Consider the following 25,413-nt stretch of genomic DNA (forward strand, 5'->3'; position numbering starts at 1 on the left):
GGTTTGTTTGCCTTGTGGTGGTATGTTTTAGAGGCTTGTAATTTAAAATAAACTTTACTTTATTGGGTTACTCACATTCTGACTGCTTGGGGACGTAGTACAGCCATCTGGTCTTTCCCTCTCCAAGTATGATGACCATCAGAGTGAGCATTCTCAACTTATAGGCTATTATGCCACCTGCTATCCCCCATTCGGAATGACCAAATTTGTTCTGTTTCAGAGAGGTGGTATGTCTAAAGAAATCTTATTTGCAATAAAACTGTACCAGATATCTCCACACAACCACTGTTTTTAGTTCAATAGCAACGTATGCCACCCAGTAACAGTATATTTGACAGGAATCTATGTGTTTCTGATAAATGAGAGATAAGTAAAGGAGTTCTCTTTTCCCATCACCACAAAAATACAATGTCCACCTAAACTAAATCTATGTTTACAGTACTATATTTAAGTATTTCTTTAGATGGTGATGTAGGGCAGGTACCTGATTCATTGCTCAGCAAATTTGATCAAGATAAGAGTGAGCATTATCAAGTTATAGACCTTTTTGTCACCTCACCCCTATTCGGAATGGCCTCATTTAGCTCTTTTTCAGAGATTAGGGTAGGTCTAAAGAATGACCCATAAAAATAATTTGCACCAAAATAAAAGTTCACAACAATCCATTTAATTAATGGGAGACCTATGGGATATGAAAAAACACAGTTGTGTTTTGTTCTAACTTTGGTAGGGGTATCTCGAAAACTAAACCCTTTTTTGGGGACTTGCTGCTAGACTATTAGCTGTCTAGTCATATACCCAAACTACTTCTTCTTTAAACAAAGTGACAATCCTGATATAAAAAAGTGACTTGCCAGTAGCCTGACGATGTCATACTCATAATTCTAGACAGAATATGAGTGTGATACTGCTCCATTGGGCGTGTTTCAAACGAACCAGGAAAGAAAATGCCTCTTTGCTCAATTGAATACCTAGAACCAATCAGAGCAACGTAGTATGACCATCTTATACATTAAACTTTTACCGGATCCCGTAGGAAGGACGGCAAAAACATCTTATCGATCGTGTAGATGGCTTAATTCACATTAAATATTTCCCACTAACAGGCTCCCGAGACGCCGCCATCTTGGTACGATTTCAAATCTACCGTTAATTCAACTCAAGCCATCTGTCCATCATCGTATAAAGCCCGCCCAGACAATTTGATTGGCTAGATCCGTTTTGGATCAACCATAATTTCTCCCCAACGGAGCGATGCCAGACCGAACTTCCCAACCTCAAATTTTTTGGGCGGGGCTTAGTTCAGGCTGGCATCCAGGCTAACTTGCCAGCCCACTGGCCCAGAAAACACCCATACACAACCCAGATAGCATTAGGTTAGCGGCCCACTGGCGGCCCACCAGCGGCAGAGTTGGCGGTCCAACGGCGGTACCCACAGGTGGCCCGCTGGAGTTTTGCTCATCGGTTCTCTGGTGGTCCGTCGGCGGCTCAAAAGCGGCTGCAGATAAAGGGCCGCCCTTGTGCCGCTTTTGAGCCGCCGGCGAACCACCAGAGAACCGATGGTGGGCCACCAGCTTCGAATTGGCCTTATTTATGGCCTTTATGGTCTTATTTATGGCCATAATAATTCAAATGATGTACTAAAATGATCATCTAATACATTACAACACTTTCCATTTGCCCTCAATCAAAAAAATTACAATTATTTACTGGGCTTACCAAAGTTACCAAAATGTACCAAGGTAAAGACAGCCTGCTGATGAGAAACCTATAATGTGTTCTATAATTTAGTAATCCAGTACAAAAACATATATCCTCAGCAACTATTACACAGACTCACCACACATAGGCTATTGGTTCAATACATTTTGTTTATTTCATAAGTGAAAGTCTCTGTAACATGGATGTGTTGACCGCCACTTGCTGTTTCACCTCCTTCAGCTCCTCCTCAATTGTGCGGAGGTGCTGTAGAACAAGTCTATGAATAAAAAAATATATATTAGAATTGGTATGACACAAAAAGTGTATGTAATGTAAAGACGTTGAGATTGGAATTGCCTGACTTAATCAGGGATGAATGTCCTTCCCACATAATGTGGCATTCATGGCTTGTTTCTCCCATAATATTGGCGCCAGATTAATGAAAATGCAGTTCTACCTTGCTGGGGTGGTACTGGCAGAGATGTGGGCGAAGTTGACGGAGGAGTGGTGGTCTGACTTGTTAACTCTGTTGAACAGATTGGAAATGAAAAGGCATACTTAGTGAGATGATTACTGCAATGGCAGGGTTCATACAACAATTTGTGCTAAATGTGTTCCCTTTTTAACGACTTGTGTGCAGATCTAGTCCTCTAGGACTATCACTACACATCCGTTGGATGTCTTAAAACACAAACAGTAGCAGCTGACAAAGTCCAGAAACAAAACAGAAACGTGTGGGGCTAGCACTATGGGTATGATAACAGCCAAGGCTTGTTCGAGAGGGTGGCCCATGGGGTGGCCTACCAGAATTGGTGAAACTAAAACGGAGCTGTAATTAACCATTTTTTGGTGACAGGACCTGTGTTAAACCTCATACGCCATCCATAAACCCCAGTAGTCTTAATTTCGAAAAAGTCATACTGTGATTTGTCTTTGCCCATCAACCCAGGACATCTAAAACTGCTTGTCGATCAATACCCCATTAGCAACCAGTTAGCAACTTACTAGGTTTCCAATGGGAAATTGTATTGCAAGTAAGTTGCTAACTTAGTTAGCAACGATGTTGTCGAGAAACACACACCATAAGGCTAGCCAAATTGATTTTGTTTGTTTGTTTACATTTATCATGTGTGAGTAAAATATTCCAGCGCAGCCACTTATATACGAGGCGATGTACTTTGTTTTTCCTACTGGCCTAATGTATTAAATTATTTAAAGCAAATGAAGCGAAGTTTTGTCTTCCATGTATTGTTTATAAATGCACAATAATGCAGTACAGATAATTCAGTGAACAAGAACAGTTCTAAGAAGTTGAATCCTATGGAAATAAGGTATAATTTTCTCGAAGAAATTGCCAATCAAATTGTAAATTGTAACACTGTGGTCACAATAAATCACAATGGTGCTTTAATTGGGTTGTCATGGTGATGGCGCCTCGTATGGCTGCCTCGGTGTGTTGGTGCACACTTCTGTGTTTGTTTATTGTCTCTAAATAATATTGAATTCTGTTTATTGCGAATCAACTCGGATTATTTAGTTGTATTGTTTTGAGTCTTTAACTCAGTATATTACGACTCAACTCGGATTATTTTGAGTTTTTCTTATTTTGTTATTGTGTTGCTATGGCGATAATAACATCGCGGATTATTTTCATGAGAGAAGAGCTACTAAATTTCAGGGACTCAACACCATCTGTTTTATGTCCCAACTTTCACGCCTCCTCCGTGGATTTATCAGACATACAAATCAAAGGCCTTGGACACACAGTGAGTCGGAGACGGAGCAGGTAAGGCCGAAGACGTAATCAGGCACATTGTGAGTGGGCGAGAGTTGCCACTTGCGCTTCACGCGATCTGGCACTTCGCGAGTGGGCGAGACTCGCCACTTTGTGAATGAAGCGCGCTTCACTTAGGACGCGATCTGGCAATCCGCGCCGCTTTGCATAGAGGCAGGCGCATATGAGACATATACGTTGTTGAGACTCTTATTAAAGATCTTACTCATTCTCACAAAGACAAAACAAATAGCTACACGTAGCCTATAAACGTTGTTGAGACTCTTATTAAAGATCTTACTCATTCTCGTTGTTAAAAGTCGACAAAGAGAGACAAAAAGCTACACGGTCAAGCAATGTCATTTATTTCTTTAAAATATAAATTACACAGAAATAATAAAATACACACTCACAAAATATAAATTACACATCTTACTAATTAAGAACCACCACGAAGAACACTCGTTGAAAGAAATAGAAATATAAAATAGAAATACAAAATACAAAATACACAAATAATAAAATACACACTCACAAAATATAAATTACACTTCTTACTAATTAAAAACCACCACGAAGAACCCTTGTTGAAATAAATATAAACTCACAAATACACACTCACAAAATATTACATTTACATTTACATTTACATTTAGTCATTTAGCAGACGCTTTTGTCCAAAGCGACGTACAAGGGAAAATATAAATTAAGAAGGCGTGTAAACAACCCTCTAAACCCTGGGCTTCCTTGGTGATACCCTAGAGACAACGGAATCTAACCAGAAGAACCATAGCCGAAGAGTGCAGAGTATTCTGCATATGTATAGTGGTAATATAAAAATAAATAGATGTGATGTATACAGTATGATATGACAGTACAAGATATATGGGGTATGAGCACGCAGTAGTAACATTGGCAGCAATAGTTGGTCATTAGTGCAGATATGATACAGGTACAGGTGAAGGTAGCAATAGAAGTTATGAATGAGGTAAGAGACATGATAAGATATAAGTACAATGAATATGAGGTAAGAGTCATGATATGATATAAGTACAATGCAACGGAATTTAACCAGAAAAACCATAGCAGAAGAGTGCAGAGAATTCTGCATATGTATAGTGGTAATATCAAAATAAATAGATGGGATATATACAGTATGATATGACAGTACAAGATATATGGGGTATGAGCAGTAGTAACATTGGCAGCAATAGTTGGTCATTAGTGCAGATATGATACAGGTACAGGTGAAGGTAGCAATAGAAGTTATGAATGAGGTATGAGACATGATAAGATATAAGTACAATGAATATGAGGTAAGAGTCATGATATCATATAAGTACAATGCGACGAAATCTAACCAGAAGAACCATAGCAGAAGAGTGCAGAATATTCTGCATATGTATAGTGGTAATATAAAAATAAATAGATGGGATTAATACAGTATGATATGACAGTACAAGATATATGGGGTATGAGCAGTAGTAACATTGGCAGCAATAGTTGGTCATTAGTGCAGATATGACAGGTACAGGTGAAGGTAGCAATAGAAGTTATGAATGAGGTATGAGACATGATAAGATATAAGTACAATGAATATGAGGTAAGAGGCATGATATACAGTACTGTGCAAAAGTTTTAGGCAGGTGTGAAAAAATGCTATGAACTAAGAATGCTTTGAAAAATGTAAACAATAAATGTTTATTTTGTATCCATTTACATGGTAAGACTGAGCACAGCAACAAGACACAACGTAGTTATACTGCATCAGCAGGGTCTCTCCCAGACAAAGATTTCAAAGCAGACAGGGGTTTCAAAATGTGCAGTTCAAGCTCTTTTGAAGAAGACGTTGAGGATCGTAGACGCAGTGGTCAGCCAAGGAAACTTAATGCAGCTGATGAAAAACACATCAAGCTTATTTACCTTCGAAATCGGAAGATGTCAAGCAGTGCCATCAGCTCAGAACTGGCAGAAACCAGTGGTACCCAGGTACAGACATTTACTGTCCGGGGAAGTCTGGCCAGAAGTGGTCTTCATGGAAGAGTTGCAGCCAAAAAGCTCTACCCCAACAAGGAAACAAGGCCAAGTGACTGAACTAAGCACGAAAACTGGGGTGCAGAAACATGGCAGAAGGTGCTCTGGACTGATGAGTCAAAATTAGAAATATTTGGCTGTAGAAGAAGGCAGTTTGTTCGCCGAAGGGCTGGAGAGAGGTACAATAATGAGAGTCTGCAGGCAATAGTGAAGCATGGTAGAGGTTCCTTTCCAGTTTGGGGCTGCATTTCTGCAAGTGGAGTTGGAGATTTGGTCAGCATGAATGGTGTCCTCAATGCTGAGAAATACAGGCAGATACTAATCCATCATGCAATACCATCAGGGAGGCGTATGATTGGCACCAAATGTATTCTGCAGCAGGAACATAACCCCAAACATACAGCCAATGTCATTAACAACTATCTTCAGCTTAAAGAAGAACAGAAAGTCCTGCAAGTGATGGTATGACCCCCACAGAGCCCTGATCTCTACATCATCGAGTCTGTCTGGGTTTACATGAAGAGACAGAAGAATTTTAGGAGGTCTACATCCACAGAAGATCTGTGGTTAGTTCTCCAAGATGTTTAGAACAATTTACCAGCCGAGTTCCTTTAAAAACTGCGCAAGTGTATCTGGAAGAATTGATGCTATTTTGAAGGCAAAGGGTGGTCACACCAAATATTGATTTAATTTAGAATTTTCTTCTGTTCCTTCACTGCATTTTGTTAATTTATGAAGATTTGATGAAAATAAACTGTTAACACTTCCATTTTTGAAAGCATTCTTAGTTTACAGCATTTTTTCACACCTGCCTAAAACTTTTGCACAGTACTGTATATATATATACAATGAATATGAGGTAGGAGGCATGATATGATATAAATACAATGAATAGGGACAACAATTTTAAATAAGTAGATATAGATATGAATACACTATAAAATGTTAAGTAGCTGAACAAAAAAAATAACAAAATACCAATTCAACCCCCAAGGAAGTTTACACAGCACCAGGTTAGAACCATCAAGCCGGCTCATGGCCTTTTGTCTAGGTTGATGGGCCATCAGACCTGGTTCCTGGCTTTTTTGTGTCTTGGATCCAGAGCTATTAGACTCTGATTGTTGGTTTTTGAAATAAACGACATGGAATGACATTGCTTGAATGTGTAGCTATTTGTCTCTGTTTTGTTACTGACTTTCAACCACGAGAATGAGTAAGATCTTTAATAAGAGTCTCAACAACGTATATAGTAGGCTAAGATCTTTAATTTAACAACTTTAAAAACTTTAAAGAATAAAATGACCTTGTAGCTATTTGTTTTGTCTCTGTGAGAATGAGTAAGATCTTTAGTAAGAGTCTCAACAACGTTTAAAGTAGGCTAAGATCTTTAATAACAGTCTCATGTGCGCCCGCGCCCCTGCCTCTATGCAATGCGGCGCGGAGTGCCAGACCCGCGTCCTCATTCACAAAGTGGAGAGTCTCGCCCAGGCGCGGAGTGCCAGATCGCGTGAGGCGCGCCTCATTCACAAAGTGGCGAGTCTCGCCCACTCGCCCACTCGCGGAGTGCCAGATCGCGTCCCGGACCTTAGCTCTTGACCCACAAGGTGGCAGCAGTGCGAGAGTAAGGTTGGCTGCTGCCGTAAAAAGTAATAGAAGAAGAACAAGAAGAATGAGAAACCAGTTCCGTGGTGCTAGCGACAGTAAGCAACAATATGGCAGCGAGAAGCGTCAAAATAAAAGTCAGCTTCAAAGTTTTGTTTAGAAATTCAGTTTGGCAGAGGTTTCAACGACTTCCACAGGCATATTGTGCTCTACAATTAATGCTGCATATTGTATTTGCGAATTTTGTAGGCTAATTTTAGCAGACTCATCTGACGCATGGAATGAGATAGCTATAATGGAGAAATGAATGATAATAAACAACAAAAACTAAATGTTGGGTAGCCTATTTATTATCATTCATTTCTCCATTAAAGCTATAGATAACCACATCCAGAAGACTGCATTTCTCTCACTATTAGGGACATAGAACACCTTATGACTAGCCCATAGACTGTTCAATATAGGCAGAACAGAGTTGTGAGTTAAACTTGTCCTACTATGTGACCTATTTAATATATACATATGGATAATGCAAAACATATTATTAACACATACACACGCACACATACAAAAAGTACAGGTGTGCGATATTTATTTACAGTTTAAAAGTGCCGGCTGGTGAACAAATAAAAAAACTTAAATTATTTTACAGCTCCACAAGTGGTATTAAAGAGAAGCAAACACTCTTTGACTCCTGATAATCCATATCTTAAATAGGAAAATTGCCAAGAAGGTTTTCACATACAAGTAATTTGTCTTGGTTGCGTGGCACAAATAGGTGAAAAGAACAAAGACAAGACAGACATTTTTCAACAAGACAATGGCAATCTGAATACAAGTTTAATAGACCTAGTGTATGTGACTCGAGGTGCCATTATTGTGTTCCCTATTTAAAATATATAAGTATATACACTATACATACACAAATCCACACATAAACAAAATGTATACCAATGACAGCAGGTGAACAAAGAGTAAATTGTAACCTTTGAACTTTATATCGGTTAGCAAGAAGGGAAGGTGGCAGTATCGTAAAGTTATCAATAAACCTGTTTGTTTGTTTTTTGTCTCTGTATCTTTTAGCATTACATGTAATGTCAACCACATGGAAAACTACAAACATGTAATGCTGAAAGATACAGAGACAAATAACACACAAACAGGTCTATTGATAACTTTGCCTACATAGGCAATTCAAGCGTTACTATCTATATATTTCCTTAAACTACTTGTAATAAAGTGTAGGCCTAGTGTATATGACTCGGCTGGGGCATACCATGTCCTGGTACCCCAAGGCAATTAAGTGGCAACATTTACATTAAAGTACTTGTCATAAAGATTTAATTTCAAGTTAATTGCATCAGTAGGCAGTTATTGTCAACTTATTCTATGCACAACTACTTTCAACTCTCAGGCAGTCGGAATGACTCATGTAGATGTTCAAACACCTTTTGTCTTGTAGATGCATGTTTGGATTTGTCATTTCCCAGATATTTTTTTGAGAAACAAATGGCCTTTTTTTTTCACCTCAACAACACCACCCGTTAAGCTTTTTTTAATTTAGGTTTGTGTTTTCCCACCTTAACGTTTATTGTGCCTTCCGTAATACCCACAGTGAGTTGAATTTCACTTTTTCTCAATTTTTCGTCCTTGTATAATGTAAAACTAATTTAAAGTTTCGACCTTTATTTTGAACAAATGACGAATTACCCTATTGAAATGGTCGTTATTGTCGCTGGCTACACGCTGCTCGTCTTAACATTGATGCACTCCGGACATATTTCAAAACAACCTGAAAAGGAAATCTAACGTTTGCGAGGTTCTTTGTTGGTGATTGTAGGGTAAGAGTGGCACATCTTATTCGACAAAATGAATGTGCTTACGGTAACGGCTAGGGCCAACTAGCCATTGATCTACCAAAATAGCTAGCTGAAGATAGCTAGCTCAAGGTCCACTCAAGACACGAAAGTCTAGCCAAACCTAGTATCGAGTTGTCTGATGTTAGCTACCCGATTGCCATTGTGTTAAGATCCACTTTCATATCGATTGCGGTCTTCAGGCAGAATTGTTAAACTAGAAATTCACAACATAACGTTAACTAGTGCATTCACTTTACTCATTGTTAACTAGAGCCACTAAGCAAGCAAATGGTTTGTGGTTGGCCGCGTTAGCAAGGCGATTAATTGTCAATGCTGCTTACGACGTATGTAAAGTCGAATGAGCCGACGCTAATGGTCTCTAGCATTTCGTTTGTGGAGTCTCGGTGGGAATTAAATGGAGTTGATCTTATGGATGGTTTGCTGAACGTCCAATTAACTGGCTAGTTTACTTCTAGTTAACAACACGAGGCTACGTGTTAGGTAGCGAGACCGCTACAGTTATCTAGTTTCTAAATAAGCTCTCCGAAAAATGTTTGCGGTACATTTTGGATCAGTTAGTTGATTGCATGTGTTCAATTAGTATAGCCACTGCTCGCACAATATAACATAATTTTCACTCTCTTGTGCTGTTATACATAGGCAGCTGCACTGGTATATTAAAGTTAGATTGATCGCGCATCTAATGTCCTGGCTAGCTCGCTGACGTTTCTGGTAACGTTAACTGTTTAGACAACGTTAACATAAGTTACTGGGTTACAGAACGAATTAAGTTTACTTTGAATTAAGTTACGACACCATTTTCTGACCTCTTCCGTCACAAGTTCATATTCTTGATTAACTTTAGGTGCCACACCCCCGTTAATTAACGATTTACCTGTTTATTTAATTCCACATTCTCATTTAATATGTATATCAAAGATAATGTTATATCGTTGACTTAAAATTTGAGTTGATGTTGCGGGTACTATGTCGCAAACACACATATAATCTTTCGCTGTGTACATACATCTACTGATGCCTAATAAAACATTTCCTTTGCCAATTTGCTTTTTCTAGAGACGAAGTTTTTCTATGTGGACCAGAATCTATGCAGTGCACCAATGGCTGACAATGTGAATGTTTGTGTGAACAATGAAGTGAGTATTTGCCATCTCTGATTCTACATTTCTTATACTGTCATCAAGCCTGATATGAGAAGCATGTGTTTATGGGCTTTGTGATTTCGGGCAAGGCTGAGGGTATAGCCCTTCAGTAAAAGGAGTCAAAGTCCTTCCATGGAAGCAGGCTCTGTGTCTTTTATACGCTGACAAAGGGTGTGTTTCTCACATAATGTTTTTAATAAACCTAAGTCATGTTTGAGTCGTACACATCTGCCATTAACTGTAAACATATAATTTTTATCTCTATTCTCACCTTACACAGCTTTACTTTTGAGCATTGGTAGATCTTGGGCCACACCTATTGGTGTCTTGCCAGTTCAACATGATAAGGTGTGTTAGGTGATGTAGGTATGCGGCTGGCAGCTGGCAGAGTCAGGCCCTGACCTGACTGGTAGCAGAGGCTATTGAGATGCTGTTCCCTATTGCAGGGGTTTTCAAAGTGGGTGCCGTGGCACCCTGAGATGACGTGACACATGCTCAGGGGTGCCGCGGAATGGCCCAAGGCTTGATCATTTAAAAAAAATATATATCAATTTCAAAATTAATTTTATTGTAATTATATCAATTAAAAAATGTATTTGCAGCACAAACAACAACAGGCTACAGTTTACAGTTTATTTAGGGGGCGTAACATCAACAACAGCTCTCTCTTGTTGACTTTGTTCGTTATTCCGTATTGACAGCAGATGGAGGAGTGCAGGTAGGGGCAATTGAGACATTTTTAAAGAGAGTGCATCCATCTCCACAGTAACAGACATCGGAATCGAATTTAGAAAATAGAAAACTGAGGCATTATTACGACCCGTACCTCCAGTATGGGTTCACTAAGTGTGGCGAGGTGACGTGCCCCACACCAGTCTGCCTGGTTTGCAGGGAGACGTTGGCTAATGCAGCCATGGTGCCTAGCAAGTTGGCAAGGCACCTGGAGACCAAGCACCCGACACACCAGAACAAAGACATTGAATATTTTGAAAGACTTAAAACACAGAATACCACACAGAGAGAACGCTTTCTACCGTGCGTGTGTCTGAGAAGGCACAAAAAGCTAGGTTTTTAGTTGCCGAGTTGCTTGCTAAATCTAAAAAGCACACACTTCAGAAAACATGATCAAACGTCGCATTGATGATATGGCGGAGAACATGGAATCTGTACTGAGTGAGAAACTACAGATAAGGGGGACATTTGCGCTTCAAATAGACGAGTCCACTGATGCTAGTGGCCTTTGCCAGCTGATCGCTAACGTGAGATATGTGGATGAGGACAAATTTACAGAGAACTGTATTTTGCACAGAACTGGACAACCATGCTTAACTTAATGGGACACATGTGCCCGTCTTTGACTGCAGAGTTTGTTAATGGATGAGGAGGGATTGTGGACAGTGCAACACCTGAGGCAAAGGCTGTCAGTTGAACAGGACCTCCGTGTTGCACTGTCATCAATCCCTCCTTGCATTAACAAACTCTGAAGTCACAAACAGGCACATGTGTCCCATTAAGTTGATAAGTTGTCTGTGGAGACGAGAATAACTGTATTTTTGTGAACTTTATATTGAAGGTTTGTTCCTGCTATGTTTTGTTTTTGCTAGCTAATTTCTCGATTATTACCAATACGTATTTTGGCTGTGATATAGTTGTGAGAGGGACAGACGTTGTCTGTTCATATTCTGTTCACTATTTATTCAAAAGTTCTATTAAATGAGTTGAATTAAAGAGAGTGGTTCATTTGAATATAACAACAATGAGATAAACCTCACCTTATCAATGTAATGCCTTTAATAAAAGCAGTTATAGCCTATTCAACATATCACAAGGTTAAATCAAATGGCATAAAGTACAAATATGACATAAAACATAGGGGTGTCGTGGATGGAGAAGGATATGTTTAGAGGTGCCGTGAGCCAGAAAAGTTTGGGAACCACTGCCCTAGTGTTACGGATCTTTCAGCATTCTCCATTGGATGATCTCTCCCAAGCATGGAGACTCCTAGTAGCTTGGAGAATAGATATAGCGACGCCCTGTTTTATGACAGAGAGGAAATCGAAGTGTAATTGACAAAGAGGAAGAAATAGTGAGTTGGAGAGAAAAAAACTGCCCAAAACAGCCCTACAACCCTTCAATACGAGTCTTAAGTTTTTATTGTTTTTTCTTTACTTTCTATGCTCTCTGTATTGTTATTCTTTGTCCTCCTGCACCCTGCAGTCTTTTGTTCATCTCCCTTGTTCTGTATATATCTATCTGTCCATCCATCATCTCCTTCACAATTGATCCTCCATATCTTCATATAATACAACAGGTAGACAGATCGCAGGGGGTACTACGGCACCGCGATGCAGCGGCCGGCAGGTCTGGGGGGAGCACCAGAGGGGGGGCTGAGCTCAATGGGCAGCCGCCCGCGGCTCAGCGAGCAGCCCCAGCCCAAGTGCTCACCGACAGTGAAGATGACGAGGACGAAGAGCTAACGCTCAAGTATGGAGCCAAGCACGTCATCATGCTCTTTGTGCCCGTCACCCTCTGCATGGTGGTGGTTGTGGCGACCATCAAGTCTGTCGGTTTCTACACGCAAGTTGATGGACAACAGCTGTGAGTGGAACTCCTGTGTATATAGATGTGTGTGAGAGGAAAAACAATAGATTATTAATGTGCAATGAATTGTATTGCCTGTATTGCCAGGTTTAGATGACCTAGCACGTCACAGTAATGGCATGGTCATGACTCATGAGGCTGAGTTGGAAAAGTTTTAGTACATGGCTCAGGAGTGGTTGGTCAATGTGTTGGTCATGCAGATATCCCATTTGGCCACTAGATGGCGCTGTCTAAAAGCAAGAAAAGGAAACTAGTACATTCTTGTCAGACATCAGTTAAAGTTAGTTATTATGGAAGCGATTTGGCTACACCAAAGTTATGGGCTTTAGCTTTATCTGTCTTCCCCTGGATTGGTTTTACTTTGAAATATGCCACTCATTCTCTATATATTGCATCTGATCTGGCCGCACATCTTGAAACATCCAGATCTGTTTGTTTATTGAGCTTTGGCCTTGTTAGGTGGGTGAGGAAGCATTGTGGATACCCATGGTTGAGTCTGTCATTTTTATTTGTTTGCCCACAGGCTATACACTCCATTCCGAGAGGACACAGACACCGTGGGTCAGCGGGCTATCGCCTCCATCCTTAACGCAACCATCATGATCAGTGTCATTGTTGTCATGACGCTGGTTCTGGTGCTGCTCTACAAGTACCGTTGCTACAAGGTAGGACCAGTAGACAGCCGGGCTATCTGGGGAAGGCAGTCGCTGCAAAGTGCTCATTAAATGTGTCTTGGTGGTTTCACATTGGTTGCACCACCCTCTCATATGATTATGAAGGGTGTTCACAGCAAACTTATTTTTAACATAGGTTACATGCATGCACACTGCTCTCATATAGTTTCCAAACGTATACATACACATCCACACATGGACTCTAAAACAAATTAACTTGTCCTTGTAATGTTTTCCATAGACTTTTTTTATTTTTCTATGTTCTTTTATAATGCACTAAATCACCATCAAATCTCTTGGCAAATCCTGCCTTGGCTTTTGCTCAGCTGGTTAATGCGAGCCTCTTGCGATATGAAATTCCTGGATTCCATCCCAGGCTGTAGACATGCTGATGCAGTGTGAACTCCCTGTACTGTACACTTTAGGTGGAAGTGTTTTGTAGCAGGGTAGCGCTGTTGATGCTACTGGGGTCATGTTTCTTCCCAGGTGATCCATGGATGGCTGTTCATCTCCTCCTTGCTGCTGCTCTTCTTCTTCTCCTTCATCTACCTGGGGTGAGCTGTTCTCTGCTATCCTGCTTCTATATACGTAATGCTTTACAAGCAGACACCAGTGGGAATCTCATCTGGCCTTTCCGTCCTCCACCCAGGGAAGTGTTCAAGACCTATAACGTGGCCATGGACTACATCACGCTGGCTCTGATCATCTGGAACTTTGGGGTGGTGGGCATGGTCTGCATCCACTGGAAGGGCCCTCTGCGTCTGCAGCAGGCCTACCTCATCATGATCAGTGCCCTCATGGCGCTCGTCTTCATCAAGTACCTACCCGAGTGGACAGCCTGGCTCATCCTGGCTGTCATCTCTGTCTATGGTGGGTCTGCAGCCCACCGCACCACACCGCACCGCACCACACCACACCACACCACACCGCACCGCACCGCACCGCACCGCACCACACCACACCACACCACACCACACCACACCACACCACACCACACCACACCACACATGTAGGCATGTGTCAGAAGTTTCTCTTTTGGGTTGATTTGGGTAGCTTGATGTACCCTGGCAATTACAGGGTGTTGAACAGCAGATTGACATCCCAATTAAGGGCTTTGTTTAAGATGTATACAAACTTGGTGGGGTGTTCCAGGAGCCTCCTCCAGAGCCAGCTAAGAGCCTGGTAAGTCGGCCTCCCCGTGGAGAGCTGGGCTTTCTGACCTACAGAGCCTAGAGGTCAGAGGGGGAGGGCTGTAGAATGGCTCTGGTTGATACGGGCTGCTGTCACTCAGCTCTGATGAGCTTAGAATACTTTGTTTGTGCCTGACACTGTACTTCAAAGAGAAATCTGCTCTGAAATCAACTTAAAGTTTGGCCATGCTTAAGTTTACTGACATGATGGATCTGCTTCAGACTCTGTTGTTCCAGTTGTTCTTTCTCTGGCAACCGCTTGAAATTATTAATTTTGAAAGTTCTAGAATCTCTAAATGCCCCGAGACCTCATAATCTTGATTTGCCAAATTAGATGTGTCTGTATAAGATTTGAGGAAATGCTTCACTAACAAGTGTGTCCTCTTCAGAGTTTTCCGTTGTAAGTCTTTCTCGTGGGGCACATATGGTATTGTGGATGCTGCTGTTGGGTCACTCATAAACATTTCAGACAAACACTGCAGAATCAGATCCAGTTTGAGCATAAACAGAAGATGAAAGTGGCTGCATCAGAAATATGGAAGGATCACAAACCTCTTTCTGTCAGTGGGATAAGTCGGGTGAGTCGGGGCCGGATGTGTTTTGGAACGGAAGGATCTGGGCACATAAACAGGAAGGACAGATTTTCAAAGAGGGAAACACTCTGGTTGGGAGAGAAACCTGACACTGGGGAAAGATGTCTTGGGTCTCCACCAGATTCCCGGGAGGAACACACAATGTGGGTCCTTTTCGGATTCGGGCACTAAGTCAGTGTGCGACATTGTGTGTTTTGTCACAAAAGAATGTGCTGGTGATATATTTAGATGACGTCTCCAAAGCGGAAAAGCTTGGGGATGTCGATGGAAAACACTTTAGAGTGAGACAAAGCGTTGGTGGAGCTTTCATTCCCAGCCAATCTATTGTTTGGGTTCATTTGGAAGACTTGAAGGTGTTTTGTTCTGTTTATTTGACTCAATTTGTAAGCCTGGACAATTTTCTCTGTTGAATTGCCGGGGATCGTTGAGTTTTCGGCGATCGTGACCAAAAACCAGTCTGAAGCATGTGATAAAAAAGTGTGCGTCTTTGAATCTTCATAATTAAGATGCATGAACTCTGCTTCCCTATACGAGTTTAGTTTGCCACACATATTTAATCTTGTACTTGTTCATCTGATTTGAAGCTCTCTCCCTTTTCCTTCACAGATCTCTTGGCAGTGCTCTGTCCAAAAGGGCCTCTGCGAATCCTGGTCGAGACGGCACAGGAGAGGAACGAGGCCATCTTCCCAGCACTCATCTACTCTTGTAAGTCCCACATGCTGATTTGGTCTTCTTATCTTATCACCCCTCCTCCCTTCCTCCTTCTCCCTCAAGGGCAGTCCAAACTGGGACAGTTTATCTTCGTGAGGCCAGAATAGAATATGCTAAACTCACCTGCTGGCACTCAACATTTACAGAGAATGGGTCCCTTCTAACTGAAGCTGTTTTTGGACTTTGTGTATGGTTGCAGTAAACAGTCCTGATTTAAACAGTTGTAAATGTGCTCTTCTAACTGTTCTCTATTGTTTGTGGTCTTCTGCCAGCGACCATGGTGTGGCTGGTGAGCATGGCTGACACCGCGGGGCCCAAGATGATCGGTAATTCCACCACGCCCCCTCAGACCGAGAGTCAGGGTGAGTTTGCTGACCAGCCAGCTGGGGGACAAACAAACACACACAGTGAAAACAACACACAAGAACATGCCAGTGGTTCTCAGACGAGACTGACTGCAGTGTGTGAAGTGTAGCACCTTGCTCCCACATACGGCCAGAGTTCTGGCTCCCCACGAGCTGCATCAGCACAGGCACCCGGCCAGAGCATGTGGGCAGAACGGAGCGAGTTGAAACTGTGCTCTCTATTTTGCTCAGGGTGTGTGTGTGTGTGTGTGTGTGTGTGTGTTTATGTGTGTGTGTGTTTGTGTGTGTGCCTTGCACGTCTTCACCTCACGATGTGTCCTTATTCCCCTGCTCAGGACAAATACTAACTCGCTCCAGGTTTGGATGTTTGCTGAGGAATTGTTAATTCTGTTTACCTAATCGCTTTTTGAATCAGTAGTAATAACGGGTCTTTCATGAAGACCAAACACCAACCCCTTCATTAATCTTGCTTCTGTAAATCTGACATGCCTCACATGATGAAGGGATTCTGGAACTATTAGAATCCCATCCACATATTACATTAAGTTACTTGAAACAAGTGTTTATTTCAGTTCAGCTTTGATTTTCTATTCACTGTGAAAACCATCACATCAGGTTGCTGTTTCTCAACCGCTTTCTCACTCTAATTCACTTTGAGCTGAAAGGTGGTATACAAATATAGTTTATTATTATTATTAATGAAAGTAGTTGATTTCTACTGCTCACATGTGCTGCACCCAACACACACCAACATACCCCCCCATATATCCTACTGTTGATTTGTCTTCTTCCTCCTCTGCAACCCTGCACCTCCAGCAGTGCCAGTGTCGCCAACAAGCCAGGGGGAGGATGACGGCGGCTTCACCAACGCCTGGGTGGGGAACCAGGAGCACCAGCTGGGCCCGCTCCAGTCCACGGATGATACCCGCCGTGAGATCCAGCAGATGCCCCCAATACGGCCGCCTCTCGAGGACGACGAGGAGAGTGAGTTTTGCGTGCCAAAATAATGGAGCCAAACTGATTGCTGGCCAGGCAAACCCAGGAGGGAGCTTTTCCTTCTGCGTTTGGCCTGTTTCAACACAGCCCACAAAGCTGAGTAGACAAAATGGCATCAATGTGGAGTCATACTAAGTTTGCCAAGGGTGTTTCTGCCTAGCTGTGCACATTTTGCAGAGAGCATAATGGACAACATTGGGATAAGGCACTGCCAATTCAGAGGGAATGTTGCACATGTGATCATTACTATAACGGGACACGCGCATATTTGCACTACGTAGTGCTTTTTACAACGTTGTTATTGTATGACTGCATGAAAGTAGGGCTACATCAACGCCATGAAATGACCGTAGAAATCTCTGATGAAAGCACATTTTAAAATCGTGCACAATCAATACGTTGGATTTGGAGGATTCACTCGGTGTGCTGTGATGACCAGGTTGATTCCCAGTCTTTCACTCGATTCTCCGTTCACTGTGGGTAAGCCCCACTGCTGAGTTTGAAAGGCTCTGCTTTCTGCCACATGAGTGTGTGAGTGGCATGGACACGGTGACCAAAATGAGGCAGGCACAGGGTGTAATCACGTCTCTCAGTCTGTCTGGAACTGTCTGTCTTCTCCTCCGCGGCCTCTCTGTCCCACCGCCTTTCATCAGTCTCTGGTTTGGAGGTATTTTTATGGAAGCATTTTTCTGGCTCAGTTTGTTTGTGGCGTGCGCTTGTGCGTTTTGGTACATGCACGTGTCCGTGTGATGGCAGGCAAAGCCACAGTGGCAACCAGGAAAGCTGTTCTAGAATAAGAGAGCTGATTAGAGCATCATCGCCTGGGCAAATTGCTGGCTTTTCATTTCTCTGCACTTTCATCTGAGATCGCAGCCACTGCCTGGCCTCCACTATGCAGCCAGTCTGTCTGTCTGTGCACATGCGTGTATTTATTTGTGTGTGTGGTGTTTCCAGGGGGTGTGAAGCTGGGCCTTGGAGACTTCATCTTTTACAGCATGCTGGTGGGGAAGGCGTCAGCCGCAGCCAGTGGGGACTGGAACACCACTCTGGCCTGCTTCGTGGCCATCCTTATTGTAAGTGAACATCTCTGCCCAAACCCCCACCACCCCTGGCTCCTGAGCCCACCTCACATGCATGTATGTCAGGGGTTTGCACAGAGGACTTCGACAAATCAAATGGTTACCTCAATTCTTGAGTTTCTGCATTAACATCAAGTACATAGAAATGAAAATGGGGCAGTTTCTAGATATTGTGTATTGTTTGTGTTGACAACATTTCTCATACTGCATTGATTGGAGACGAAGTTGATGCAGGTTTTGGAGCAGAGAAGAGAAGAAGAGTTGATGGGTGTAAGAGTCCCAGAGGCACTGGGGAAGTAAAGCGTTCCAGTTTAGAAACTTGTCCATCTCTATTCAATGATTGCCTAGCCCTAGACCACGTAGAAAAACCCTCCAGAGGATCTCAAGAGTACCTCTCGTGTGCACACAGGATTCAGTTAGAGCACTTGGTAAACAACATGAAGGATGCTGACGGCAGAAATCAATTGATTGGAAGGTCTTCGATAAAGCAGATTGTTGTTGTAATATAATAACCATGCAGCAATTGCGAGTTGTGGACAGATCTCAAGGATGGCTCAAACATCTAGACTAGACTACTACACTAACTAGACTCAAGGATGGCACAAACATCTAGTCTAGACTACTACACTAACTAGACTCAAGGATGGCACAAACATCTAGTCTAGACTACTACACTAACTAGACTCAAGGATGGCTCAAACATCTAGACTACTACACTAACTAGACTCAAGGATGGCTCAAACATCTAGACTAGACTACTACAATAACTAGACTCAAGGATGGCTCAAACATCTAGACTAGACTACTACACTAACTAGACTCAAGGATGGCTCAAACATCTAGACTAGACTACTACACTAGCTACACTCAAGGATGGCTCCAACATCTAGACTACTACACTAACGTGGCTAAACAAACAAATGTTTTTAATAGGTACAAGCAAATATGGTTCATTTCAATTTACAGTAGTTGAGGCTTACTAATGATCAGGTTTCACCAACTTAACATATATAATGGCTGTTTTTTTCACACAATAACAACTCTGTTGTTGACAGAATGTTTTTGGGCTACTGTAGAATGTGGTAATATATGCATTTCTTTGTTTAGTGTTATGATCTTTCTCTCTCTCTCTCCTCTTCACCCTCCCTATTATGGTCGTCTTTTCCTCTGTAGCATGTTTACCCTTTCCTTTGTCTCCCTCCTCCCAGGGCTTGTGTCTGACCCTCCTGCTGCTGGCCATCTTTAAGAAGGCATTGCCCGCGCTCCCCATCTCCATAGCATTTGGCCTGGTCTTCTACTTCGCCACAGACAACCTGGTACGCCCCTTCATGGACCAGCTGGCCACGCACCAGTTCTATATATGACAGGACCTGGGAGTTGGCCTCACCACCATGCTCATGCCCACACACACACATACATACATACATACATATATACACACACACACACACACCATTCAGGGCCCCTTCCTGGCCCTTAGCAGGGACTTTTGGGTAAAGGAGACTATCCATCCTTCCCTGCTGGATGTGTGACTAAACTGGACATTTTTTCACCTTATATTTTTTTGTAATGTTTTTGTTAGATTATTATTTTCATTTTTTTTTTTTTAAACTTGCTCTTGTGATTTGTTTATCACGATCAGATCCTTGTGCAAAGCCACCAGAGAGCTGAGTGCTTTTCTGGTCTTCCAGCGCTGTGGTAGCAGGAACAATGCTCTAAGGCATTTCCTCTTAAACAACATTTTTTTTTTTACCTCTTAAACGGAAAGCTTACCACTTGGAATAAGCATTACTGATTTGTGGTCCTTAAACATTTATCTCTGTAATTGTAATAACTGGATAATTATTATGCACCTTCATGGAATTCTCAATATTTGATTTGAATGCCAGTTTTGCTTTTAACTGCCCTTGGAGTTAGTGTTTGTTGTGCCCTGGACTGGTAAGAGATGCCATGGACCCTGCTGGTTGTTTCCCTGCACATTTATAGAAAGTGCTCTAAACCAAAGCCCTCTGAGATTGTACATGGCTTTGCCAGCAAGTGGTTTTCTTGAATGGGACAGATGTTATTTTGAATGTGAAGGGATATGGGCGGACTGCCACATATCAGATGTGGTGTAATGGGTACCTTTCTAAGCCTCCTGACACCTCCGTCAACCTGGCATCGCTACTGATCACTGATTCATTGTGGTCCGGTGCTTAGCACACACAGCTGATTCTAGCCAGTGTTGTGCTTTTGAAACATCATGTGGAGGCCACAGTATAGAATGTACCGTACACACAGTCCTTCCAGAGTGACCAAAATGAACCGCCCATGACCGAGAGAGAGTGAATCTGCACCAAAGTTTTTGTTTTTGTTTTTCTAGGATTATGTAATGGTTAAAGCAATTTTTTTGTTTTGTTTGTTTGTTTTTTGTGTATGCGTGCCTGTGTTATTGTCTGTGTTTGTGTTTAGATGTATGTTTTGTTTGCTGGTACATTAAAACTCTTGGTGACAGATTATACTTCTCTTAGTACAAATGGGCAACAAAATGAATTCATGTAATTATTTTAGGGAATTTTGTAAAAGTGAAGATGAAAAGGCAAACACTGTTTTCTGTTTTATTTTTTATTATTGGTTTGTATCATTTTCAGGAGGTTGTGGAATAAATGAGTTGTGACTGAGCAGTACTTCACTGTTCGGTCAGAATCTGCTCCTTGTCTCCCAGTCCACTGTTTTTTACTGTTTACTGTTGACATGAGGACAGTGATTTCTTAGACCTCATATTAACCCAGGGCACTTTCTTTGTTCTTTGTATTGTCAGTGATTCTCTATACCAGTGGTCCCCAATTATTTTTCCCCAAGGGCCAAATTATGTAAAGCAAGTGAGGCTGAGGGCCAACAACCCCCCCCCCCCCCCCCCCCAAAAAAAATGACAGCGGTTAAAAACAATAACAGTTTTTTTTAGTGCTGTCAAACGATTAAAATATTTAATCACGATTAATCGCAAATTAATTAATCGCAATTATTTTATTTTAATGCTCTTATCATGGAAAAGTGGATTGGCTTGCTTTATGCAATGTTTTATTTTATTGAAAAACAACATTGCCAAACAGGGGTGTACAAAATAAAATTATAAAGTGCACATTTCAGACTCTGCTGAAAAGCTGCCCGTTGACATTTTCAGACAACAGTGAAGCTCGCTTCTTTTGCACAACTTTTAAAAGGTAAACTTTCTATTCAGAAGCTTTTTATCAAACATTTCGCCGTATCGCGCTCACCATCACTCAAACCGTAACGTTAGCCTACTACACAGTTTGCGAGGCCAAAAAGAACGTTAATCTTAAAAAAAAAAATATATATATTTTTTTTTTTACGACGTCGCGGGCCAAAAATGTGCCGTACCCGGGCCGGATCTGGCCCACGGGCCGCCATTTGGGGACCACTGCTCTATACTATATTATTGACATTATGACAGCTGGATCTTCTCCGAATACTCTTCACATCAGAAAGGTCCTTGTGTAAAATGAGTGCAAATGTATAGGATGCACAATTCTCCACAGTTGCGGGTGACCGAAGGCCCACTGTCTGCAATCCCTTGAGCATGTCTCATGAAGCTCCGCCTGGTTTTGATGCAACGGTCATCTCGGTAGCGGGAATTCCGTGGAATATTGGTCCTCTGGCATTCCATGTCCCCTCGCTTTGCCAAATGGCTGGCTAAGTGGGACTGGCACACTGCCCAGAACTCAGGAGGCATTAACCGTTGCCATGGGGACTGCCTGGCCTACCGGGCCTGGATGGTGAGACTATTGTGATTCGTCCATCATGCCTCCACACATGCTGGGGTTGTGTGCTCACTATCCCTTTCATTTCCACTTCATCTGCCTCACCTGTATAAGCCAGGGAGACGAAGGGGATTCTCTGAGTTAGTAAGCCTTACAGAAACTGAAAGTTAGTGGCATATGCCATCTGTAAGTCACATGTGGAATGTCATTTAAATGTTTTAGGTTGACTTATTTTTTCACTTCAGGAAATTGTGCAGTTGGACAATGAGGTCAGGCAGCTTTAAATACCCTTAATGCGCTAATTATGTAATGGTATTCTTGCTCAACCTGGCCTCGTGAAATTTGTCAGTTCCATTCATTGAGTTCTTTGCAGGTGTAATCCGTTTCTCGACTATGAGGAAGTTTAATCCCTCATTCTCACAACCTCTCTAGGTGAGCCGAGGCTACTCAGACGTTTTGAGCCACGCTCCATACGCAGCAGTGCCCAGGATAGCTGCACTAAGGAGATTACCCAGAATAAACGCTTGGTTGTAGATGGCATGAGCGGGGGCCTATCACATGTCGGCATTCAGGGGACCATGGGATTAGACTCCCAGGTCATTGAATGCAACACTCAGAGTTGACTGGATAGCCAGACACGGAGTGAGTCTGTTTATTTGCTTCTGCCTGCTTGTCTGACAACCAGCGCTAGTACGCTCCCTCACCGCGAAAGACCCGCCGTCACAGCAGCTCAGACATGTCCAAGGACAAGTTAGAGGGCCTGGTGAAGCGCATGGAGGCCACCCTGACTGAGATGGAGCAGCTGAAGCTGCACTGCGGTCAGCAGAGCGAGGAGCTGAGCCAGCTGGTGGTGGAGCTCCGCAGGGAGAACCAGGAGCTGGCCCAGAAGTACGAGCAGCTAGCCGTGGACATGAAGGAGGCCAAGGAGATCATCGTGCAGCTGCAGGAAACCAAGATTGCCTTCGACTCCAAGGACAGACAAGCTCAGAAGCTGAGCAGGCAGCTCTGAGGCTCCGGAAGAGTAGCTGATGCTGCTGCTGTGGAGGTGGAGGTTGCAAGAGAAGATCCAAATGAAGAAATAGGACACTCGATATCACCAGAAATTAATAAATAGGACACTTTGATATCACCAGAATTGAGGGGATGTGGTTTTAAGAGAGCATGAAAAAGCCTGAGGAGAAAAAAAATAGGTTTCGGTCAACTGGTTTGACGCAAACAAAGCTGGGTGGTATAGCGGCGTGGAAGGGTTGTCTTTGTAATGTATGTATGTATATACAGTATATATCTTCTGTCTTTTACATATCTGACTGAGGAGGAGACTAGAGTGAAGTGAAATCGCTCCAGAGGTCAAATTTAAATGCAGTCATTCAGTTTTCTTTTTAAAGCTTTGGTAAACTGTAATGAGTGGGACACCAAATTGGAGGTTTACTCTTTCTCAGGCGGATTTGGGAAATGTGGTTTATAGCTGTATAGGGGCCCCTGTATGTCATGAATAGATGTACAGAATACAAGAGGAGCCACCAAGAGAAATACTGGATTAGACCTACCATTCTAACAAGGATTACTACTCTTACTGGATTACCAACATCTGTGAGTCTATATGTGCAATGGTGACTTTACTGTTGAGCTTTCACAAAAGGAGGGCATCAATATTGTTGACTGATGTCATCACTGTATGGTGACTATGAATTAGAGCCAAGTTTCCATATGAAGACATCCGCACAAATCATCTCTGTCTGTATCTTCCCACTACTCCACAAAGGTTCAGAAGTGATGACCTCTGCTCAACTCCATTATTTGTGAATGATTAGTTCTGTTTCTGTTATCACATAGTAAGACTCTACTCTGTCTGTTACATCTCACCATGTATAGAAGATCAATGTTGTATAAACATGAGAATATCCTGACAGTTTATCTTCCTCTTCACATTCTTGTAAAGGATAAAAAAAAAAGCTTAAAATGGCTCAACTGGAGTAAACATACCCTTTCTAAGAACTCAAAGTAGTGGGAGGGGTTATTGGTTGTCCAGTGGTCAACTTAAGTTGTGGCAAAACCTCATCCTGTTTTCTGTCTTCTCACCAATGTCATGCTTGCAGGAACCACTGAGATCAACATGAACGTAGGTGAACACAGACGGAAGTGGCAGCGGCCCCCTGATATTACCTCACCAGATTAAACAGCAATGTGCTTTTACAGTAGCCAAAATGGCAATTTCATACAGCCAAAAGAAAATGCTGCATTCATTTAATCATACACATCCATTATAAATGCGTGACATAATTGCAGTTTGGGTTTTTCTTCCAAAAGAGGAGCTTTTGGTTGGGACCATTTTGTTTCCTCAAACCCCACCTCTTCTAAGAGGGAAGGAAAATCAGTTTGGGAAAAATATAGTTGTTTCCTGAACATAGTAGCCACTGTGGCTCTTGGGGTTTCTCTTCTAAAACAAAAAAATGGACGTATTTGTGTGTAGTTGTGTTCTGTGCTTTCTTTTGTGTGTGTATCAAGTAATGACCAACCGACGTATTCAGACTTTAAAATCGACCGTTTTTACAACTGTCATTGCTGTCATTGCATCTAATAAAAGTATATGTTGTTCTAGGCGTAGGTGTGGAAAGCAAACTTTAATTTTCCAGCTGTAAATGAAACCTTTTGTAGTATCCAATTTGTATTAGTCTGATGCACACATTGTCCCGAATGTCTACAGTTCAGTGACCATTTGAATGTCATGTTATAGTGTGTGAAATGTTGAGAAATTATAATAGCCTAACTGTGCTCATTTGTAATTGAGGGTCCTATTTCCAGAAAGTCCTTCGTTTGTAATCTGCACAAAGTATCATCTAATCTTTATTTATAAGGTATGGTGAACTCCCAACGCATCAACCTCTCATTACAACGTATGCCTGGTTTTTATTTTTTTATGACTGACGCTACAACCAAGGGAAAAGGCGACAAATTGAAAATCTCGTGCGCACCCCTAGACGTTCAAACACAAACGGACATGTTCATTAACAGTTATTTTTACAGTCTTAAATTATAGACTCTAGAAAATGTCTCCTCATTTCAGTCATCGCCACAGTATAATTGCGTTGAACAGGCCGTGATTTGTCAACTTACGCAGAGGAGGCTCAACAATAAACGTTGTGTCCAACCCATGTCATTTTTCTCTGGAGGCGTGGGAGAGAAAATCGACTTGACATCGACCCTTGCTTGGCAGAAGTAAATGCCCTTATGACTGAACATACGATTTCACTCAAAGGGAGATTTATTCGTTGTTTGTCGAGTGACTACCCACCTTACAAAATTGTGACCA

The 25,413-nt window shown here is 42.1% G+C and overlaps 1 protein-coding gene across 1 annotated transcript; it reads left to right on the forward strand.

Moving 5' to 3' along the window:
- Positions 1–8,870: 8,870 nt before the first annotated feature.
- Positions 8,871–20,991, forward strand: psen1 (presenilin 1). Its single transcript, XM_080850644.1, has 11 exons — positions 8,871–8,952; positions 10,048–10,127; positions 12,445–12,731; positions 13,258–13,399; positions 13,895–13,962; positions 14,058–14,278; positions 15,798–15,896; positions 16,175–16,264; positions 17,084–17,251; positions 18,218–18,336; positions 19,551–20,991. The coding sequence occupies exons 2-11, from the start codon at positions 10,092–10,094 to the stop codon at positions 19,704–19,706; spliced, it is 1,386 nt and encodes a 461-aa protein (XP_080706770.1). The 5' UTR covers positions 8,871–8,952; positions 10,048–10,091; the 3' UTR covers positions 19,707–20,991.
- Positions 20,992–25,413: the final 4,422 nt, after the last annotated feature.

The sequence above is a fragment of the Sprattus sprattus genome, assembly GCF_963457725.1.
Source record: "Sprattus sprattus genome assembly, chromosome: 13".
Classification (NCBI taxonomy): domain Eukaryota; kingdom Metazoa; phylum Chordata; class Actinopteri; order Clupeiformes; family Clupeidae; genus Sprattus; species Sprattus sprattus.

Coding starts and splice junctions, on each gene's coding strand:
- psen1 (XM_080850644.1), top strand. CDS start 10,092: ATGGCTGACAATGTGAATGTTTGTGTGAACAATGAA. Junction 13,963..14,057: donor TTCTCCTTCATCTACCTGGG/GTGAGCTGTTCT, acceptor TCCTCCACCCAG/GGAAGTGTTCAAGACCTATA. Junction 17,252..18,217: donor TCTCGAGGACGACGAGGAGA/GTGAGTTTTGCG, acceptor TGGTGTTTCCAG/GGGGTGTGAAGCTGGGCCTT.